Raw genomic sequence first — 19,214 nt, 5'->3', positions numbered from 1 at the left:
TACTCTGTTTATTTCACAGGTTATACTACACATTTCCGCATTTACATGGATCGCTCCTTCTCCCGCCAATCCGCACTTCTCGACGTCTTTTCAATTCACTGAGCGTTCAGCGTCTTCACCTGTTCTACTAACGCCTTTAACTCGTTTTTGCCTGTTGCGGAATGGAATAAACTACCCGAATCGGTCGTCCTTGAACGTGATCACGTAAAATTTCGTGATTTATTATCCACACAACCTATGTAATCCTTATATTAACTACAGCTCGCCTTTCTTTCTGTTTGTTTGTTTCAATCATGCTTCTTTAAATTTTGATCCTCTGTATACCAAGTGTTCTTGAAATGTATTTCGCTCCGCCGTGTGTATTCTGTGTAATTTGCTTTTTCTAGTAAGTCTTAGTGATCCTTGTTAAACCATGTCTACCCTGTTTTTTTAACTGCTTTTCATTAATTGAATGACTTCTCATGTGTTTTCCCCGCTTTGATATTTTGATCACTGGCCAGCTTTAGTGTATTTTGTATGTGTACTCCACCCCCCTCCTTATGTAATACCCCAAGCAGGGGCCTTTAAGGGAACAATAAATGATGATGAGAACGAAACGTGAGCTGCGTCGACTGCGCATTTCAGTGGTGCCATCAGAACCACGAAAACGATAGGCATCGTTATGCCGAACATTATCGCTGTGTTATGGCATTCTGCGACACAAAAACTGTTGTAATTTTGTTGGAGGTGTGGAAGAAACGCCAGGCGTCTAAAAGGGTTTTATTCTTGAAGAAATTTATTAAATAAATGAATCGGGAGAGACCGCGCTACAGCTTCCCATTAAGCAGTCCCATAATGTTTCTCGAGCGCTCCCGTATTCGTGGATGTAGAAAGCGCTTCTTTTCTCTCTCTCTTTCTCTTTTTAGTATTGTCTTTATTTCGCTTTATTTTATTCCTTTGTCTTTCATTCTTATAATTAAGAACAGCATATCGGGCGTATGGATAGACTAAACACTCCACAGTTCTAATTAAAGTCACTCTCATTCATCCCCTCGCTTCGGTAAGATGGCTTGTGGTTACAATGCACAGTAATCGAGTGGTTTCTTCCAGAAATATGGAGTTTGAGAGAATTAAGTCAACCTTTCGCCGATCTTGACGCGGATTCCCTATTGCCCCTAGTTCTGGTCAACTGCTTTTGTCGCTCTGTCACCGCAGACACTGCTGTCACCGCAGACGACGCGCATTTCTGATTTAGACTCGACGGCATACGCAAATGCTAACTGGCCCACAAGGCTGCCTGTAAATTTCTTCAGATAGTGAGCAGCCATGCATGTTACGAAGTTCTGAGTATGCGAACAAGCTTCTGATTTCTTATGCTCCATTAGTGATCTTTTTTAAATAAAACGATGTCTCAAAATGTACAATGTAATGACAGAAACTTGCTAACCTTGTGAATACTACCTAGGATGTGAACACTGTTTTATAATAATGGTGAAAAGGGCAGTTCATTGTTTTGCAAGCTATTTGAAAAGTATTCGATTCGATTCGTATGCGATCTCAAAAATTACTATTCGCACACCAGTGGCGTAGCCCGAACCTTTCTCGGAGGGGGGTTGCTGGGAACGCCGCATGCTATCACAAAAAATTCGGGGGGTGGGGGGGTGGGGGGGGGGGGAGGCGTGCCTGCTGTTCCACGTCCTGGCTACGACACTGTCGGACGCCCCTAAATTGAAGTGCCGAATTCAGAGTAAAATTTTTTAGCTGTTATCTTCTATATTTCAGTTTTTATTGAATACAGTGAACTCTCAAGAATTGAAAGACGACGCCATGTTATGCGGCGAAGAACAGAACATATGTAGACGACTACCTTACTCTAGAGGAAGTAATTCCTTTACCTGAAATCCTGAATGGCTCCTGCGTAGCGAATTTCTTTAACTATCAATTTGTATATGACTATATACACGCGCGTGCTTATGTGCTCATGCACAACCCTCAGATATGAGCTTACTAAAGCACGCGGCTTCCAGCATGACCCGGTAAATTTATTCACCCTAACTGATCTTGATGAGATGGTAACTGATAACGATGAGATGGTTGCAGTGTTGCATTGCCATAAGTATATTCATCTGCTATGTGCTGAAGTGCTGTGAGAACCTGCGCTCATATTCGCCTTGATTGCGAAGTTCAATTCACGCTTAAAACAGTGGCAGTGAATTATTTGTCAATGTGCGAACCTTCAATAATCCACTCTTATGCAGTGTTCATTCGAGTTCGAAATGACATTTATGCGACTATCATATAACAACGATAAACAAAGAAAATGGACACAGCAGGAGAACAGGAGCGACAGCGTAGCACGGGGGGGCGACGAACCTACAAGCAGCATAAAAGGGTCTCAGTTGCCCGAAAGACCCCAATCGTTCCTTCGTACAGGTGCTCCTGCGATATAATAGCTGTAGAGCACTTTCGTTTTCATACATTCCATTATTCACTTCCCTCCGCCTTCCTTTCACCCCTCTTCTTTTTTTTTCCGGTCTTCCACGTCTCGCCGTAAAAAAACAGGCGCGTGTCGTCTTTGTTCCGTCTTCCCCGTCGAGCGAGGCGCGCGCCGCAAACAAACCGCAAAAGAGCATTTGCCGGACTCCATTCGGCCAGCGCACTTTGTTGGCTTACCCCAGAGATGCTTCACCTGAGCGCGCCCAAGACAGGTTTTGCGACTCCGCTTCTGCCGTGTTCGACATACCGGACGTGACGTTGCTGCGCGTCGAGCGGAAACGCGACGGGGTACGCATCTCTGGCGTTGGCTCGCGGCGCGCGTTTTACGCGAGCTGCACGGTTCAGTTTTTGTTGCCCGGAGTCTGTGCACTTATTTTTGACAACTGATTCGCAATATCGTCGGCTGATCGTTTCCTGGCGCAGCCTGATCTAGCAGCCTCAAAATGGGTGAGTCCTCTGGTCCGATCCGCGCGTCCAGTATGCCGCTCCGACTGGCAAACATACGCGGACGGGATCAAGTTGTACCCCGGGGCGGGGCTTTGCTATGTGACGCGGCAGGCTTCTTTCGGAATTTCGTTGCAAGTGGTATTTCAGCTGATGAAATTGTTTCACTTGTTGGTGAGGGTTGAGGTTTTTGTGTTCGACGAGTGCTGTGATGAGGAGGGAAAAAAGAAAAAGAAAAAAAAAAAACTTTTACGCCGGGGAAAGCAGCGTGCTTGTTGTTGCTGGAAGCGGCGCCGTTAGTGTCGCGGGTGCAGGCGCGTGCTCCAACAGGTGGGCTCGAGCGTGGACTCGGGCGTGAATCGCTTTGCCTGAAACAAGTAGTGTGAAATTCAGAGAAGGAACTGGCAACTGTGCCGTATCATAAGGGCGCTGGCAGAACGGCAGCGGCTGTGGAATGAGGTGGTGACCCCAAAATCAACGCGACAGACGCGCGCTTCCCTTCAGCTACGCTAGAAAGTATGCCGTTGCAATATCGCAGTCGCTTGCGATGAATAGCGCTGAGGCAGTCGAATCACGTCAGTTATTGCCCACGCCATGTACGTTCGGCACGTGTGTTGTGAGATAACTGTTCGTATTTGTATATTGAATCCAGGCAATCCTCGGTCGGGACCGTTGCAGCAAACCGGGCTTTTTCAAACCGATCAAATAAGAGGTGGCTTCGGAGTCATCATGTATGCGGAACGTTAAGTCGCTTCTTTTGACTTCGAGCAGCTTTGTGGGCATGCTGAAGCTTGTATCTTATTGTATTAATTTATAACGTAGTAGATATTCTGAGGCGTGGGACAGGCTAGTTCATGAACCCCTCCCCTCCTTTCTTCCCCCTCTTCACCTGTGATAAAGCATGAAAAATATCTTTATAAACTCAGTCTTTGAACCGCCTGTTTTATTGTATGCTTCAAATATGAACTGTCCTTTTGTGAGGGTAAAATATATTGTTGTTTTTCTGCTTGTTTACAAAGTTGGTATTCAATACCAAGTTCTTGTTATTCGGTTTCCTTTCTCATTACTCCAAAATACGTGATTTCTTTGGTGTGCTTTATCTAAAAAGAGCTGACTCGGATTCCTTCAGTATTTTAGCTTATAATAATAATAATAATAATAATAATAATAATAATAATAATAATAATAATAATAATAATAATAATAATAATAATAATAGGAAAATGAATGCGACAGATTTTGCCTGTGTGATATACGGCGGCTCTCTGCACCGAATTTGCGGTCCGGTTGGCCGGTTAGGCAGGATTTCGTCTCTGCAGCACTTTGTTTCTATCTTCAGGCCTCTAAAGTAGTTGGTCACTCACTAGCAACATGTAAAAAATTATGTTTGCATGTTGCTCGTGCCGGTGTTATGTGTTGGCGGCCACTCAATAAATATACGTTCTGCAATCCTGTACGTAAGATTTGCTGTGAGCTATTGTTTTTGTTTCTTCTTTTTTTTTTCTCCTTATAAAGCATATGAAATGACATCGTTACCTTGGTGAACACATTCCTTCTTAATTTAAGGCAAGATATGCATGGTTGAGCTCTTATTGTCTGTAGTATAACAACGTGATCCAAGGTTCTTTGTTGAAGGTGGAAGCTGCCTGCAATTCTTTTGTTTTGTGGACCAGACCTTTATATTCCTAGGAGAGAAAAAATAAATGACTTGGTGTCTGCAGTTGTCATTACGTTGCATTTCGGAAAATATTGCATTTGATTCTGGATATAAAGGGAGTCTGGTGATTGTAGCTTTCTTTTGTTTCGAGATTTAGAAAAAAAAATTGTTCTCATGCTTTTTTATATAGCTTTGTTCGTGTGTTGTGGTAACACTGGGTGGAAAACACCGGAGCACCATGAAATGCAATCAGTGCACTTAGGGTAGCTTCTATTAGGTGCAAATAAAAATGGGAGTTAAAGGCAGTAGACATTTTAGAGAATTGTCGAAGAAGAGTGAAGAAGAGTCCTGCTTGATAGCCTTGAATATCTTGCTCATGGGCATCTACTCAGCTACATGTGTGCTACATCGTACGTGTATGCATCGAAATCTCAGTGCATACTACTGGACCAAATAGGTCAAATAATGTGAAGTCAATTTTTAACGTGTTTCTCTTTGCTCTTGAAAGAGTATACTGACACATAGTTTGCGAAGTTATAGAAACTACCAGTCGTTTCTCAGACGTAAAAATATCATGGTCCGTAAGTATGAAAGTTGGGTGAAATTTGATATTAAAGTCAGGTCTTCGAATCCCAGATCTGACAGCGTTGGCATCATGGCGCAAAGCAAAATTTGCTGACGTTGGGTAGCAGTAAGGCTAGTTATGATGACGTCACGTTAAAGAATAACGGGAGTGCTATGCGCACGCCGTCTGTGATCTTGTGTGGCAACCACAGCAATTCCAGGAGCAGAGCTGTCGACCGTCGAGCCCGTGTAACGTAGTATGGGTACAGACATTGAAGGTATCGGGTCCCGCACTCATTGTCGTAGGAACTGCAAATAACAATAATAAGGAAACGTCAAGGAAGTACTACTAGGCGTTGCCAGCGGCATCCGTTGTCACAAAATTATTCGCTACCGAGTTGGGACATGCCCCCGGGCTAGGTCGCAGCGACACGGTACTACACAACACCGACGCCAGTAGTAGGTCGGATTCCACGGCAAATGTGTGTGAAAGCCCATGCTGTGATATTAGGCCGACAAATATGCCGACTCGACCGACGGGTAAATGTTGTCGCTTTGCGACGGCCTTTCGTGCCTATGATACCGGTGAGCCCAGTCGTTCGATTGGTGCCCGGGGTGGGCCGTATCGGCCACTGAACGAAAACCGCATTGACAGCGCCTCTGTCACAACACGCGCACGTTTATTTGTAATAGAAGTGCTCAAGATTAATCGCAGCAAGCTGCCAAAGCTTAAATGTACTATGTGCATTCGGCAGCACTTGACAGATGCCCAGGACATCAGTCGATGTAAGACTTGCTCAGCGGAAGTTAAGCCTATAGCGCAGCCGCTGAGTTAGTGTACGCGCAACGGACTCTTTTATTGTCCCATGTTTGCAAATTACTAAGTTAACAAGCTGATTAATTTCATAGAAGCACTGTTTGCGTCATCTGACGCACGAACAATCAGCCGTTGTTCTGTTCTCATGTGTCAGTGATAGCATCGGCGCTTTCGCGAGAAAACCACGGCCTTTAAGTGAATGCTTATCAGCACAGCGTGTTTCTCTAGTAATAGCTGTGGTAATACTTTAGCGTACACGCAAGCTTTGCGTGTTGAGGATCACGAGGCGCTATCAGCTACCGCAAACGGAAAGGTCGTTGTGCAACAAGTTCCTGAGCAGTCGCACCAGCGCGGCCGAGCCCAGAGTGAAGTAAATAATTAGATGAACACTAAAGGAGCAACCCTAAATCATTTTAGACAGCTAAAATATTTTTACAAAAAACTATATTCTTTCAATTGGGGGGGAAAGTTTATTATTACTGGAAAGAACGTATAGACCATCCTTCTATTTCTTGAATTTCGCGCCTAAACCTCAGCGCCGATACGTGTAGGACATCGCGGATTTCAAAGTACTTCCTTGTACTTGGGTCGTGTTGGCGCAGGAAAAGTTCTCGAAACTTGCTGGGGTGTTATTCTTGCTTCCTTTAAAAAGTCCGTCTTTACCGGCCAGACCCGAGCAGACGCTGTCAAAATACATAACGTCATGGCGAGCTAGTGCGGTAACTTCGGGTTGGCAGCGCCGCCTCTCTTTTGACATTTCCCCCTCCTAATATTTATTGAATTCAATAAACGTGCTACGGTGATGCTGCACGGCCCTACAATATTAACATTTGCTTTTACCGTAAGGGGAAGCCTGGGAAGTTCGACTCTTTTCTGGCTTCCCAGGCTTCCCCTTACGGTAAAAGCAAATGTTAATATTGTAGGGCCGTGCAGCATCACCGTAGCAGAAAACATATATCATTATCATCATCATTATCGTCAGCAGCAGCCTATATTTATGTCCACTGCTATGATGGCTAGCCACCATAGCAGGGCGATGGCCTCTCCCTGCAATCTCCAATTACCCTTGTCTTGCGCCAGCTGATTGCAACATGCGCCTGCAAATTTCTCAACTTCATCACCCCACCTAATTTTCTACCATCCTCGACTGCGCTTCCATTCTCTTGGTATCCATTCTGTAACTCTTATGGTCCACGGGTTATCTATCCTATATATATAGTGAGTGCCAAAACATCACGATCAGTCAAGGTGTTTGCTCCCACTTGACCTCCCTCTGCATCGGGACGTCATAACGCATCCGCCTCCTGGGCATAGTTTCTGGCTCCTGGGTACCAGTACCGAGGTTGGTTCGTAGGAAAATATTATAGCAAACTATTAAGGGCACTCTGAAACTTGCCAGTATTTTTCCTGTGGTTTCAGGCCTTGGACTTTCTTTTAATGCAGAGGGAGGGCAAGTCAATACACTGGCGTGCCAGTACACCTATTTAGGAAATCTTACGCTAGTTTCAAGTGTCATTCACAGACACTAGCATCAAGGTATGAAATACCAGAAGAATTCTTACTTGTAGAATGAAATTTATTTTGCAGCATATGTTAATAGTTTGTGGTAACCTCTCCTGAAAATTTGGGGATCTTTTTGTTTCTGTTGTCTATGTTTGCAAAGGCCATCTTTCTTTCTTTTTCAGCTGCATTTCAGCATGTCAGGGAGAACATTGAGGACCTCAATGGGCGTGTGGGTGCTCGGGACACTGACCTCATCTTTCTTAAGGGTCTCATGGAATCACCTGTTATGAACTGCTTAGTGCAGGTATGCATGGTTCTTCATGTTCAATGTTTAAATGATCTAATACAAAGCTCCATTGCATAAACACATATATAGCTACTTCTGCATGTTTTCAGTTTGCCTGCAGTATGGTAGTAAATAATATGTAAAGCAAAGAGGGCTAGAAAAGCCTTCTGTTGCACCTTGTAGATTGCAGTTTTGCAGATTGAAAGCTTTGTAACTACAAAGCTTGCTATTGCTTTACACTTAAATGTAGACTGTTGGAGTGGTTATTCTTATGAAAATTCTTTAAGAATGAGCAGATGTAACATTTTCGTAAGCCCCATCACATTGTGTTCATTAGTACGTCCAAATCATTTCAATATAGGTACTTTGTCAATTACTTAAGCAGTTTTTATTAATTTTTCTCTCATTGCTTCAGCTTTATCAATTAAATCCACCCCAAACACAGGTGCTATCACGAGGTGCAATTGGCATATGTTTAGGTAATAGTCATGGTCTGAGCATGCAGCTGGCATTGCATGTAAATGGTGATATGCAATACCAGTTTTGTGCTAGTGATTGACAAGTTCTGTAGATGCAGTAAGTTCTCTCGGGGAGTTGTAGGATCAAGTTAATTGTTTATATCTAACTTGCATTTTATATCTTACTGATACTGTGTCACTGCATTTTGTGTTCAGGCATTTGGTATATTTAAATGGAATTTATATTTTAATATATGTTTCTTGGCTTTCAGGGATTTTACGAGACGTGCCTGACAGCAGTAGGCAATAACACTAGGCAACTTATTACTTTACAGTGATTTGACTGTTCTGACTGATTTACCTCATTTTGCTTTACAGTGAAGTGAGGTTTAGTTCACTGAGCCTCAGGCTGTTAAGCAGTTTCGAATGCTAAAATATCCTAAAAGTCTGTGGGACATCTTATGCGGACATTTGGCTCTGGCAATAATAATCACCACAGCTGTGGCATTTCTTGATTTTTAGATAGTAAAGATGTTGAAATTTTGCTGATTTCAAGTTATTTTAAGGAGCTCAGTTTAAACAAATTAAATTCAGTTATGAACAATAAGATGCCTTATGTGCTGGTTAAAAATGCTTGCCGTATGTTGAAGCACTGGTTTGTTGGACTAAAATGAGCAATGCTGACTGCAGATACGCATATCCAGTATTAACCCTTTTGCTACTGAGTACTCTGCAAAAACGACCTGGATATATCGATTGTCTTTATTGGGTCAAGCAAATGACCACACAAAGAAAGAGCCAAAAAAATACTATGGAATATGTTTATTTCATAATGAGGCTGTAAAAAGTATATTGTGGGCCTAGAAAGGTGACGTTGAGTTTGCTCGCATCTATTGTAGGCCGAATAAAGTTGTTTCACTCACTCACTTGTAAAAAAAATAAAAATAAACTGAGATTTTGTTGAACCACAGTATTATAATACAAAATTTACTGCAGAGATTCAAATCTCTAAGGCTAGCTGAGAAGGTGTGTTATTTGCACTAAAATAGAGCGGTACTATTACTTTGATGAATGCCTGTATAACCTAAGCCCGAACTAACTAATGTGCGATGTGAAGCCGAACTTGTGTTTGCAGGTTTTAGTATCGATGAGCCCAGCTTATCCACGGTAGGAGCGGTACGTACTTGAATGACTAGCCTGGCTCGCCCTCAGTAGGGAAAGGGTTAAGCAATAATTTAAAAAAAAGCTGTATACTTACTTGCAGCCTCTAGTGTAATAATTCAGTTACAGGGTTGATTGGCTAGCAGCATTTTGATTCAAAGGGCCAGAATGGGGGTATCTATCGTGAATAATGTTCGAATCCAAAAAATGACAAATGCTTAAGTAATATGTTCTTGCTGTAATTGACATATATGATACCACTGATTTCACTTTTCTATTTTTGGTTAATAGGTTCAGGATCATCTCGAAGAAAAAACTACAACATTCAAGCCTGTCTCTACAAACAATGTAGAACTTCTGCGGGATGTCTGCCAGGCTTGCCGACGGGTCAATAACCGTGACGCCCAAGAACTTGCCAACATCCTTAGTGGTCCTCACTTCTCAGTATGACCTTTTGTATTTTATAGCAAATTATTGATTTATTGGTATTTCAATGTTTTCACTTCTGATGCTGAGTCCTTTTTATTTAAACTTAGTCAACCATACTTTAAGTTGCCATCCTCTTGTATGGTCTTCACTTATGTGAGGAACACCGTTTTTAGTACTGGCACCACATGTTGGCAGTTCTGCTAATTTTTGCTGTATAAGTGTCAACAGGCCTGCTGAGTCAATTGATGCAGGAGGAAGTTTACTAAGGTCAAAGAAAGACCTTTAAAAGAATTATCTTTATTTTGTGCTCTAGTGTTAAGTTCACAGTAAAAGTGCATGGTAAAACTTACAATGTGGTGATGAATAGTACAAAGGTGTAATGAACAAAGGAATAGAACAACACAAGTGCTGACTGTCCTATAGCACTGAAACAGTCAGTGCTCGTGTTGTATTGCTCAGCTTTGTTGTCGTGTTCTCTTGGTTCATTCAGCCTTTCCTTGTGCATCTTGGCAGTGGCTCATACAAACGGGGAGTGGGCAAGGAGGTACATTGTACACGGATCAGTGAAATCACCCTACTATTTATGCTCTTAAATGCTGTTCGCTGTTATGCTGTTAGCTGCCTTCGTCGATTTGGCTGTTGGTGCATGTGGGTGTGTGACCACAGCATGCTCATTCTTGTTGAACAACAGGGCTCCTCCTCTTGTGGCTGGTGTCATCTATAAATGAACTATTTCTCAAAACATGGAGAAATAGATGGCAGACCCCTTGCACATTTTGGGAAGGAGCATATCTACCTTGTTTAATCTGAGCATAGAATAATTCAAACCCATTCTTTATGTATTTATGAGATTAAATTAATGGAAGTCAACTCTAGTCCATTCTGTTCACTATAGTTTAGCAAGCACTTTGTTTTGCCATAGTCTGAAACACGTTGCAACTTCCTTCATTCTTTTTTAATCTGTCTGCTCTTCTCTATTTCTTTATGACAGGCTTTGCTCAATTCCCATGATGCTGTAGCTACGAAAAGCTATGAACCTGCCAAGTCACTGGCTCTTGAGAAAGAAGCGCCAGCAATGACACCCGAAACCTTGAATGACACTATCAGAATGGTGGGGATCAGAAAGAATGATGATGAGCCCTTGGTGAGCTCTTGCTGGATTTCTGGCTTACTTTCTTTGATGTTCAGAATGTGTTCTTGACTAAGGTATTTTTGCACAATGCTTTTAGGGCATAACAGTACGGGTGGAGAATGACAACTTGATCATTGCCCGCATCCTTGCCGGTGGCATCATTGACAGGCAAGGTGAGAACCAGAGCAAGCCTTTCATATCACAATTGCTCTGGAACAGATAAAATACACCTTGCAAGCAGATATCTCCTTACATCCTGAACATTGCTGTTACCTCTCTGTGCTTGCTCCTAGCATGACCTTGCTCAAGTGCGAGATAAACTTTGTGACCATATTTAAGCTACGTGGAGGAGCCTGCTTGCAAAGTTATTGCATGTTATGTATAGAGCGGCATACTTGTGAAGCTTATATGCCCGATTGGGTTTTTTGTGCTACGAACTTCCATCTGCTACAGGGCTGGTTTGTTGTTTCTTTGAGAAAGAGCTTTTATTTATTTCGCCAAATTTTCTCATAAACACTTTTACAGAAACAGTGGTGTCTGTTAGTCATTAATCCTCAGTCTGTTAAATGATCCATATCAGGCCGATTCTTTCGTTTTCCAGAGCGTATTGTGCATTTTTAGGCATTCCTTAAATGCTTGGATTCTGCCACCTGATGTCACTGCTTATTGCAGGAAATGTCTGGGTTTATATATAAATTAATGGTAAAACAAGTTATCCTATAATTGTTTAGTTTTTTTTTCAGCTGATTAATCCACACCTATTTCATTAGTGTGGCTGAATCATTTCATTAACATAACTAACAATGTTAACATGTTATGGCCACATTTCTTTGAGTGGAATAGTATGTTTGCAATGGAACATGTAATTTCTGCATCCTTGAGCACTTCACTTGGAAGGACATGTTAGCATATCTATTTATTGGTACATCTCGAGTGAATGTGCTTCTGTGCCCTGTAAACTTTATTGTTTTCTTTAGGGCTACTGCATATTGGGGATACAATCCTGGAAGTGAATGGTGTACCAGTCCACACACCTGAACAGCTGCAGCTGCAACTGAAAAAGGCTCAAGGCAGTGTTGCATTCAAGATACTTCCCTCTTATCAAGACAGCCTTCCGACTTTTCAGGTAAGCCTTTAACATCTGCAAACTGTACATCTTGGCGTGCTTTTTAAGTGCATGCTCTCACTAACTAGCAAGCTTACTATGCATTTTATGTAGTTTGTATGTAACTATAGTATCAATTAATGCAAAAACTAAATGCTTGAATTTAGCATCTTTAGATTTTCATGTGACATTATCCAGACTGCTTTAACCAGCACTTTGATCCACACATCTGCAACACTGGCTGATCATAATGTATTCAAATAATGTAATATTACCCGTGGCATTCTTGTCCCACAACCTGCATGTGAAGGTTGTGGCAGCATCCCATCTGTCGCATACATTAGACATACTTTCAGTGTCCCTATGCCATGTGGTAACACTGTTTTAACAGCGGGGCTGTTTATGCCAAGCGTGTCATAAACAGAAAACTCTGCGGAGCGATGACGTCACCTCGCGTTGCCTAGTAACCGCTGGCGCAGGTGCGCGCTTGCTTCACCCGACACAGACACGGCTCCGCCGAGCTCCCGCCATCTGTGCATTACTGCACATGCACCGTGACGTCATCCCGGTGCATCTGCGTTTGCCGCCCGTACACTGTGCATAGCTTTTGCCCCACTTCCATTATGACTTCGCCACCAGCTGCACACTACTGCGCATGTGCCGCGAGTCAGACGTGACATCACGGCCAACTGTGCATGCGCTCCTTCGTTCTGTATGAAAGCCGGTGCGCGGCGGCGGCACGCCAGACGTGAGCATGGGGAGACCAAGAAAGGTTCGCACTGCCGAGGAAGAAGCTGCTTACCAAGAATCGTGGCGCACTGCTAAGCGAGACTGCCAGCGTCGACGCCAATTGGACCCAGAACAGTTTGCCGAAGAAGCCGTTGCAAAATGACGACTTGGCATTACTTCGTATAACTTAGCATCATCACTTCGTATAGCCAGGACCAGCTAGGAACCGATCAGCTCGGCTGCATCTTTAGCCTTGCGCCTCTAGTGCAAGCTACCCCGAATTATAAACACTGATTATAGGTATTTTTCAGATTTGCATTTACTGTGGATAACCTTTACTTATAGGTGCTGGTGTGCATGTAATTATGTTTTCTGAACTACAGAAGAGTGTGCTGGACACCGTCTTTAGTTCCTGTTTGGTGGCATTGACAACAATGTGGGAATCAGTGGGAGTCAACACTGGTTTCTATCTGCTGTTTCACTTGACTGTTTTTATAACATACTCCTGCATGGTCAGCCGCACGAGAGAGATGCATGAATTGTACTCGTTAAAAAGCCCCTCATCAGGCCCTGTCGAAAATTTTGGTTATGCGCTGGAAGTTTTGTTATACACCAGAGAGTACTCCACCACAATAATTCTTAAAAATGATTTAATTATAGTGCAGATGGATGCAAATTAAATGTTGCGAGCTGATGGTACGAGGAGCTACCTTGCAACCTAACCTGCCCATAGCAGAGCCTCTCTCCTGTTGCATAGACCAGTGTGCACAAGCGACACCCTGTTTTATTCTATATCGGAGCCAAACCATGTGACATTTATGTCGCAACCCTTGTCTCCTTTGTTTTCTCTTTGCCTTGCTGCGCTGCACATTTTCAGAAGCTTTTTTTTTTTCACACTTCGCACTTGACTCCTGGCAATACCCCTGGCTGTACATGTTGAGAAGTGTTACATATAGTGTGTTATTGAAATTTGTGGAAATGTAGCAACATTTTTTAACATGGGAATTCTGGTTTCATTTTTAGTGTTTTGTGAAAGCACTGTACACATATGAACCATCGAAGGATACCCTCCTGCCATGCAAAGAAATTGGGCTTGCCTTCAAGCAAGGTGACATTCTGCAAGTGCTCAATCAGGAGGACCCGAATTGGTGGCAGGTATGTTTTTTTTAATAGGTAGCCCCAAAAGTTTTTTTTTTTTTAATTTTTCAGGAAAACTACTATGCTGAAATGAATTTGCTAGTGAAAAATGAAGCACCAAACTACCCTTTCACGGCTTTAGTTTCCGTTTTGAAGATTTTTGAGTAGAAGACGTAGCTCAACCTCGCTTGATGCTGTGACTAGAGCAAAGTTTTGGCTGCTCTTACTGTGTACATAATGTTGGAGTTCTTTGCAACAGTGCAACATTAACCCTCTGCTACCACTAACCAGCTGGGACTGGACAGCTGAGAGATCAGGTGTTGCGCATTGCCTGGCAATGTGCTGATGCTCTTATTAAGTGTGAAGCACTCGTTTTGTTCATTAGCAATTGTATCGGAGGGGGGGGGGGGGGGTTATCTCTACTCCTGACTAAATGTAATAGAAATCCACTGCAAATCAGTGGGATACAGACCATGTGATGGGTAGATCTCTACTCCTGACTAAATGTAATAGAAATCCAGTGCAAATCAGTGGGATACAGACCATGTGATCCATTCACCATATCATATTAAAGAAAACACTGACTGCAGAGTTCAATAGCTGACAGTCTCTAGGTGTTAACCACTGAGCTGTCATCTGCTTGCATGTAGCAGCATATTATGCTGGGTGATGTACGTGTGCAGCACAATTTTAGAGAGCTGTGTTGTGCATGCCTGCATGTATCTCTGAGGCAATGACAGACGTCAGCCATCCAAAAATGCAGGCACTGTTAACAGCATTTCATGAGCCATGAAATTAGAGTTGCACATCATGAAGTCAGCAGGATAAGAAAAAGAATATAATCTTAAGAAGAACGAGACCCCTCAATCTCACTGTCTTGACAAGGGAATCAATGCTGACACCCATGCAATAGTGAAAACTATTGAGATACTGATCTTTCTAGAGAGATGACCCATTCCTTGGCAATGCCATGATGCCCTACTCAAGATGCCATATGAGTAGGTTTTCAAGCTGCGGCCCATATTCTCAATAATTGTGTTATGTAGAGTGTTTCCTCATTGGCCAATGCTCGGGAGCCCACCACACCACTCATGATAGCGATCAGTGTGATAATGACACAATCTTAGCGTTGTGGGCTAGTTGCTGACTTGGCTCGTGTAAGAGAAGTTTTATGAACTTGGGCACAGATGTTTGCAATGTTGTCCTTGATGTGTGCAGTGATGGTTCTAGCTTATTTTGCTCGTAATTGCAATCCTGTTCTGAAGTTTTGCTGCCATTGTATGCTTCCTATGCAATGTTGTACCTTGTCTTGTATCTTGTATTCGTTAAATTGTGTCAGCTTTGCATAAACCTCACTGAAAAACTGGCAAAGGCTATAGAGGTGCCGTAATAAATTCTTTTTATTGTTAATAGTTTGTAGAGATCAGCATCGTAAAATAAGTAGATTCTTGTGTCCCTCCCCAGCACCTCTTTGTGAGAAATGTTCTTGGGGACTAGAACAGATTAAGTAGTGTATAAATAAATAAGGGTAAGCATTTATATTTTTTGCTAGCCGGTGCAGTGCTTCGAACAATGGTTGGTAGTATTTTGATTGCTGTTAATTGTGTCAGTATCTGTCTACATGTATGTCAAGTGCACATGTGTAGTTCGTTGCTATTGGGTCAAGTGTATATGTTCATTGTTTTGAAATAACTATTATTGACATTGTACAGTATAGACCACTTATAACGTAACCGCTTATAGTGCAGGACCGGATATAGTACAGTCTTTTCAGACTCCCGTTAATTTTCTCATAGCACTCTATGTATACGCATACCGCTTACAGTGCAGCCTGCACTGTAAGCATTATTATTACTTTGTCTGCTTCATGCGAAGATTGTGGGTACTTGGACATTAACCTTTCAACGTTCGTAAATTTAAACGGATGCAAAACTCCCAGTCGCATGCTTCGATTCTCGGATATGCGTGGCTGCTTGGTCTACATGTTTTGCATATGTGCAGGGCTTGAAAATCGTTGTTTTGGTTATAGTGCGGTACCGCTTATAGTGCAGATATTCACGACTCCGGCGACTTACGTTATAAGCGGTCTACACTGTAATTGTTTCTTAGCTTCCTTTGTTCTTTTCTGACAAAAGTGCTTACTTTGTAACATTTGCACTAGTAAGTTATTAATTTTTACATTTTTTCGTAAAAGTGTAACCATTGTCTGGCTTCTTTTTATTTTTTACATTTTATCCTATTTAAAGGCATCTTACTTCATTAGCATGGAGTGAACTTTCATTCTTTATTTTTCACAGGCCAGAAGGGTCTCTGCCTCAGGTCCAGCTGGCCTTATTCCATCTCAGGAACTTGAGGAACGAAGACGAGCTTTTGTGCGGCCAGAGTATGACTATGCAACAAAGACAAGTATGTGCGAGTTCCCGCCTTGCATCATAGAGATGTCTTCATGAGTTGAAGATAAAATCCACACTCACATATAATGTGAGCATGAATATACTGTGAAGGAGATTTTGCAAATGCAAAACGGGGGGAATAAATGGATTTTGTCTACGTAAATTAGGAAAAGGAACACTAACTTTAGTTTCATATTTCTTGGACAGCACCTTGTACAATGGTGCCTTCCACTCTTTCTCTTTTTCTTGTCAAGTACATAGGAGAGTCTGTATTGAGTGCAAAATTGCTCTGCTACACATGAAAGGAGCTTTCTTCTGTCATCACAAGCCTTGAATGCTGTCTTTGGTCGTCCTGAACTTTCCTGTAGGACTATTGCCGATGGTCGTGGTTTGTTTCTTGCCGAGGTGAAAAATTGTCCCTCGTATCAGGTTAATTGCTGAATGAGTTTTAATTAATGTTATTAGGGCTGTGCAAATTAAAAATTTTGAATACAAATCGAATAGTCTCTGCTATTTGATTCGTATTTGATTTGAGAATTCATTGAATATTCGAAGTCCTCGAACATTCATTTCGTTTGAATACTAAGGCTTCTTGCAGTCTAAATGGAGAAAGACTGGTGCAAATGGAGACTTGTTTGAATGATTTTGGTGCAGCATAACTGTGGTTGTTGAGCAGACAGTCCATTTCCTGAACAAGCGCGTGGAGGAGGTCACTTATGCACCATAGTTACCAGTCGTTGAGTAAGCATGTCTGGCCTTAGGCAGCCTATGAATTCACTGTCTCTTTTTAGACAAAGCATTTGATTATATGGCCATTCTCACCGTGTTTGTATTCCTTCAAAACAATTTGCGGTGCTGTGGTATTACCCTTAGCTCCTCCAACGAGCACTGTATTCTAATACATGCATCTGGAACATGCTGTTTCTTTTCTTCATTACGGTCATTGTCATCATGCATCCAGATATGATCATACTTTCCTTGGTTTCTGATTTACAAGCTTCTCAGTTGACCTGACATCCAGTTAAAGGCATTACATGTATCAAATAATGTAAGCAAGTCTTTTGTTGCTGAACAGACTCCACAGAACTTTTCATTTAACTTTTTTAGAAATTGGGAATATTCAGCATTCGACTTGATGTTCGGAGGTTGTTTTCCTTGAATATTCGAATTCGATTCGATTAGAAAATTTTTATATTTGAACACCTCTACATCTTATGCAATGCCAATACCTTACCATGTAAAGGAGTGCTGACACAAAATTTTTGTGTCCTTTTTTTCCACCATTTTTTAGGTAGCCGTTGACTCCGTACTTATGCTATGAAGCCTCAATTCCTTGAGAGCTCTATAATTAAATAGTGCACCTTTTATGCGACCCATTTAAAACACGCACGAAGTGCGGTGTAGCTACGGTGTGAAAACTGAGACTATTCATGCTACGAAAATTGGAGGTGGTGGTCACATGGTATCACAAATAACTAAGGACTGTACCAGACAGCCGTATGGGGTGGTTGAAGGCCATACAATGACTGTGCCATCGAAGCTGCCAAATTGGCCCTTCCAATTGTGCGCTTCTCTTGGAAATGCAGGGAAACCCACTCTCTCCTCTTGTCTCGTCAATTGCTGAATGGACTCTGCTTTCGAAAGCACATCATATTGTGCGTGTGCGCATCAGTGGTGTTGTACCACAAGATGGCCACAGCAGGTTTCGATAACATGTTTAGTCTCTTTTTTTAATGTCTGAACCTACGCTGCCCTTGCTTGGTGCGTGTTTTGAACTGGTTGCATTAAAAGGTAACATAATTAAGTATTTGTTGCACTCTCGGGGAATTGAGACACCACAGTGTAATTACTGGGCTGACAGCTAGCTATCCATGCGTGTGCGCATCAGTGGTGTTGTACCACAAGATGGCCACAGCAGGTTTCGATAACATGTTTAGTCTCTTTTTTTAATGTCTGAACCTACGCTGCCCTTGCTTGGTGCGTGTTTTGAACTGGTTGCATTAAAAGGTAACATAATTAAGTATTTGTTGCACTCTCGAGGAATTGAGACACCACAGTGTAATTACTGGGCTGACAGCTAGCTATCCATTAAAGAAGTAAAAACGAGCCAAACATTTTCTGTCAGTACTTTTTTAAGGTTATGTTTATCATGTCACTTGTGTCATTTTAGCTGGGTAAATATATGGAGGACAGCAGCTTGGAAATGATTGCAGGTTTGATGTGCTGTTACTTTACTCTTCAGAAATGTGCGGCACAAAGATTACAAAGAAGAAGAGGAAAACAATGTACGAAAGCAAGGCATCAGCAGGTATGCTTGCACTTCTGCTTGTTTTTTTGGTATCACATGCAGAGACCAAAGTTGACTTGTTACTGGTGCTTAATATTTCCAGCTGAACCTTGTTACACTGAACTGATGCTTGCTGCCAGAAAGTTCTTTAAATCACCTGGACATATTGTAGGTTGAATTTTTGGTTTTAGCTGTGTAAATATTATTCTGGGATTTGAAAGTGCATCTTTTGGCTAACAATTTGCTTATTTGTGGTAGAAATCAGTGATGACACAAACTTGCAAGTGATTTATGTATGAGAAAATCCCGCAAATACACGCAAAATAGCCGCACGACTGGCCGCTCAAGGCACTTTGCGTGTATTCACGGGCTTTCATGCTTGCAAAAACACTTTTATGTAGCACATATTGAGCAACAGAAAGCTGTATCGGGAGTTTTTTATGTGGCTTTACAATTTTCTCATTAACACTTTTCATCTAATCATAACGTTTAAGAAGTTAATTAAGAGTTATTATGTAATTAGGCGGAATGCAAAAAATAATCTGAGTATTGCCAAGTGACGGCAAACAACATAACCTTGGTTCTGGCCAGCTACGTGGCATTTGCATATTTTTAAAGTTTGGGTCAAGTTATGCCA

At 42.1% G+C, this 19,214-nt stretch overlaps 1 protein-coding gene across 3 annotated transcripts in view; it reads left to right on the top strand.

The window, feature by feature from the left end:
* Positions 1 to 19,214, top strand: part of LOC119463135 (protein PALS2) — a 67,725-nt gene that overhangs the window by 19,825 nt on the left and 28,686 nt on the right. For 2 of the 3 annotated variants that reach the window (XM_037724115.2, XM_049668081.1), the window contains exons 2-9: positions 7,643 to 7,764; positions 9,657 to 9,809; positions 10,786 to 10,938; positions 11,024 to 11,099; positions 11,904 to 12,052; positions 13,784 to 13,915; positions 16,195 to 16,303; positions 18,533 to 18,598. In XM_037724115.2, coding sequence (XP_037580043.1) covers positions 7,643 to 7,764; positions 9,657 to 9,809; positions 10,786 to 10,938; positions 11,024 to 11,099; positions 11,904 to 12,052; positions 13,784 to 13,915; positions 16,195 to 16,303; positions 18,533 to 18,598 — 960 coding nt within the window. Of the gene's footprint in view, positions 1 to 2,756; positions 2,923 to 7,642; positions 7,765 to 9,656; positions 9,810 to 10,785; positions 10,939 to 11,023; positions 11,100 to 11,903; positions 12,053 to 13,783; positions 13,916 to 16,194; positions 16,304 to 18,532; positions 18,599 to 19,214 lie in introns of those variants that run through there. The other variant, XM_049668079.1, reaches the window with a different exon arrangement.

Source organism: Dermacentor silvarum, chromosome 1 (assembly GCF_013339745.2).
Source record: "Dermacentor silvarum isolate Dsil-2018 chromosome 1, BIME_Dsil_1.4, whole genome shotgun sequence".
Lineage (NCBI taxonomy): Eukaryota > Metazoa > Arthropoda > Arachnida > Ixodida > Ixodidae > Dermacentor > Dermacentor silvarum.
Note: the sequence above shows the minus strand (reverse complement) of the source record. Positions and strands in the feature narration are given on the sequence as shown.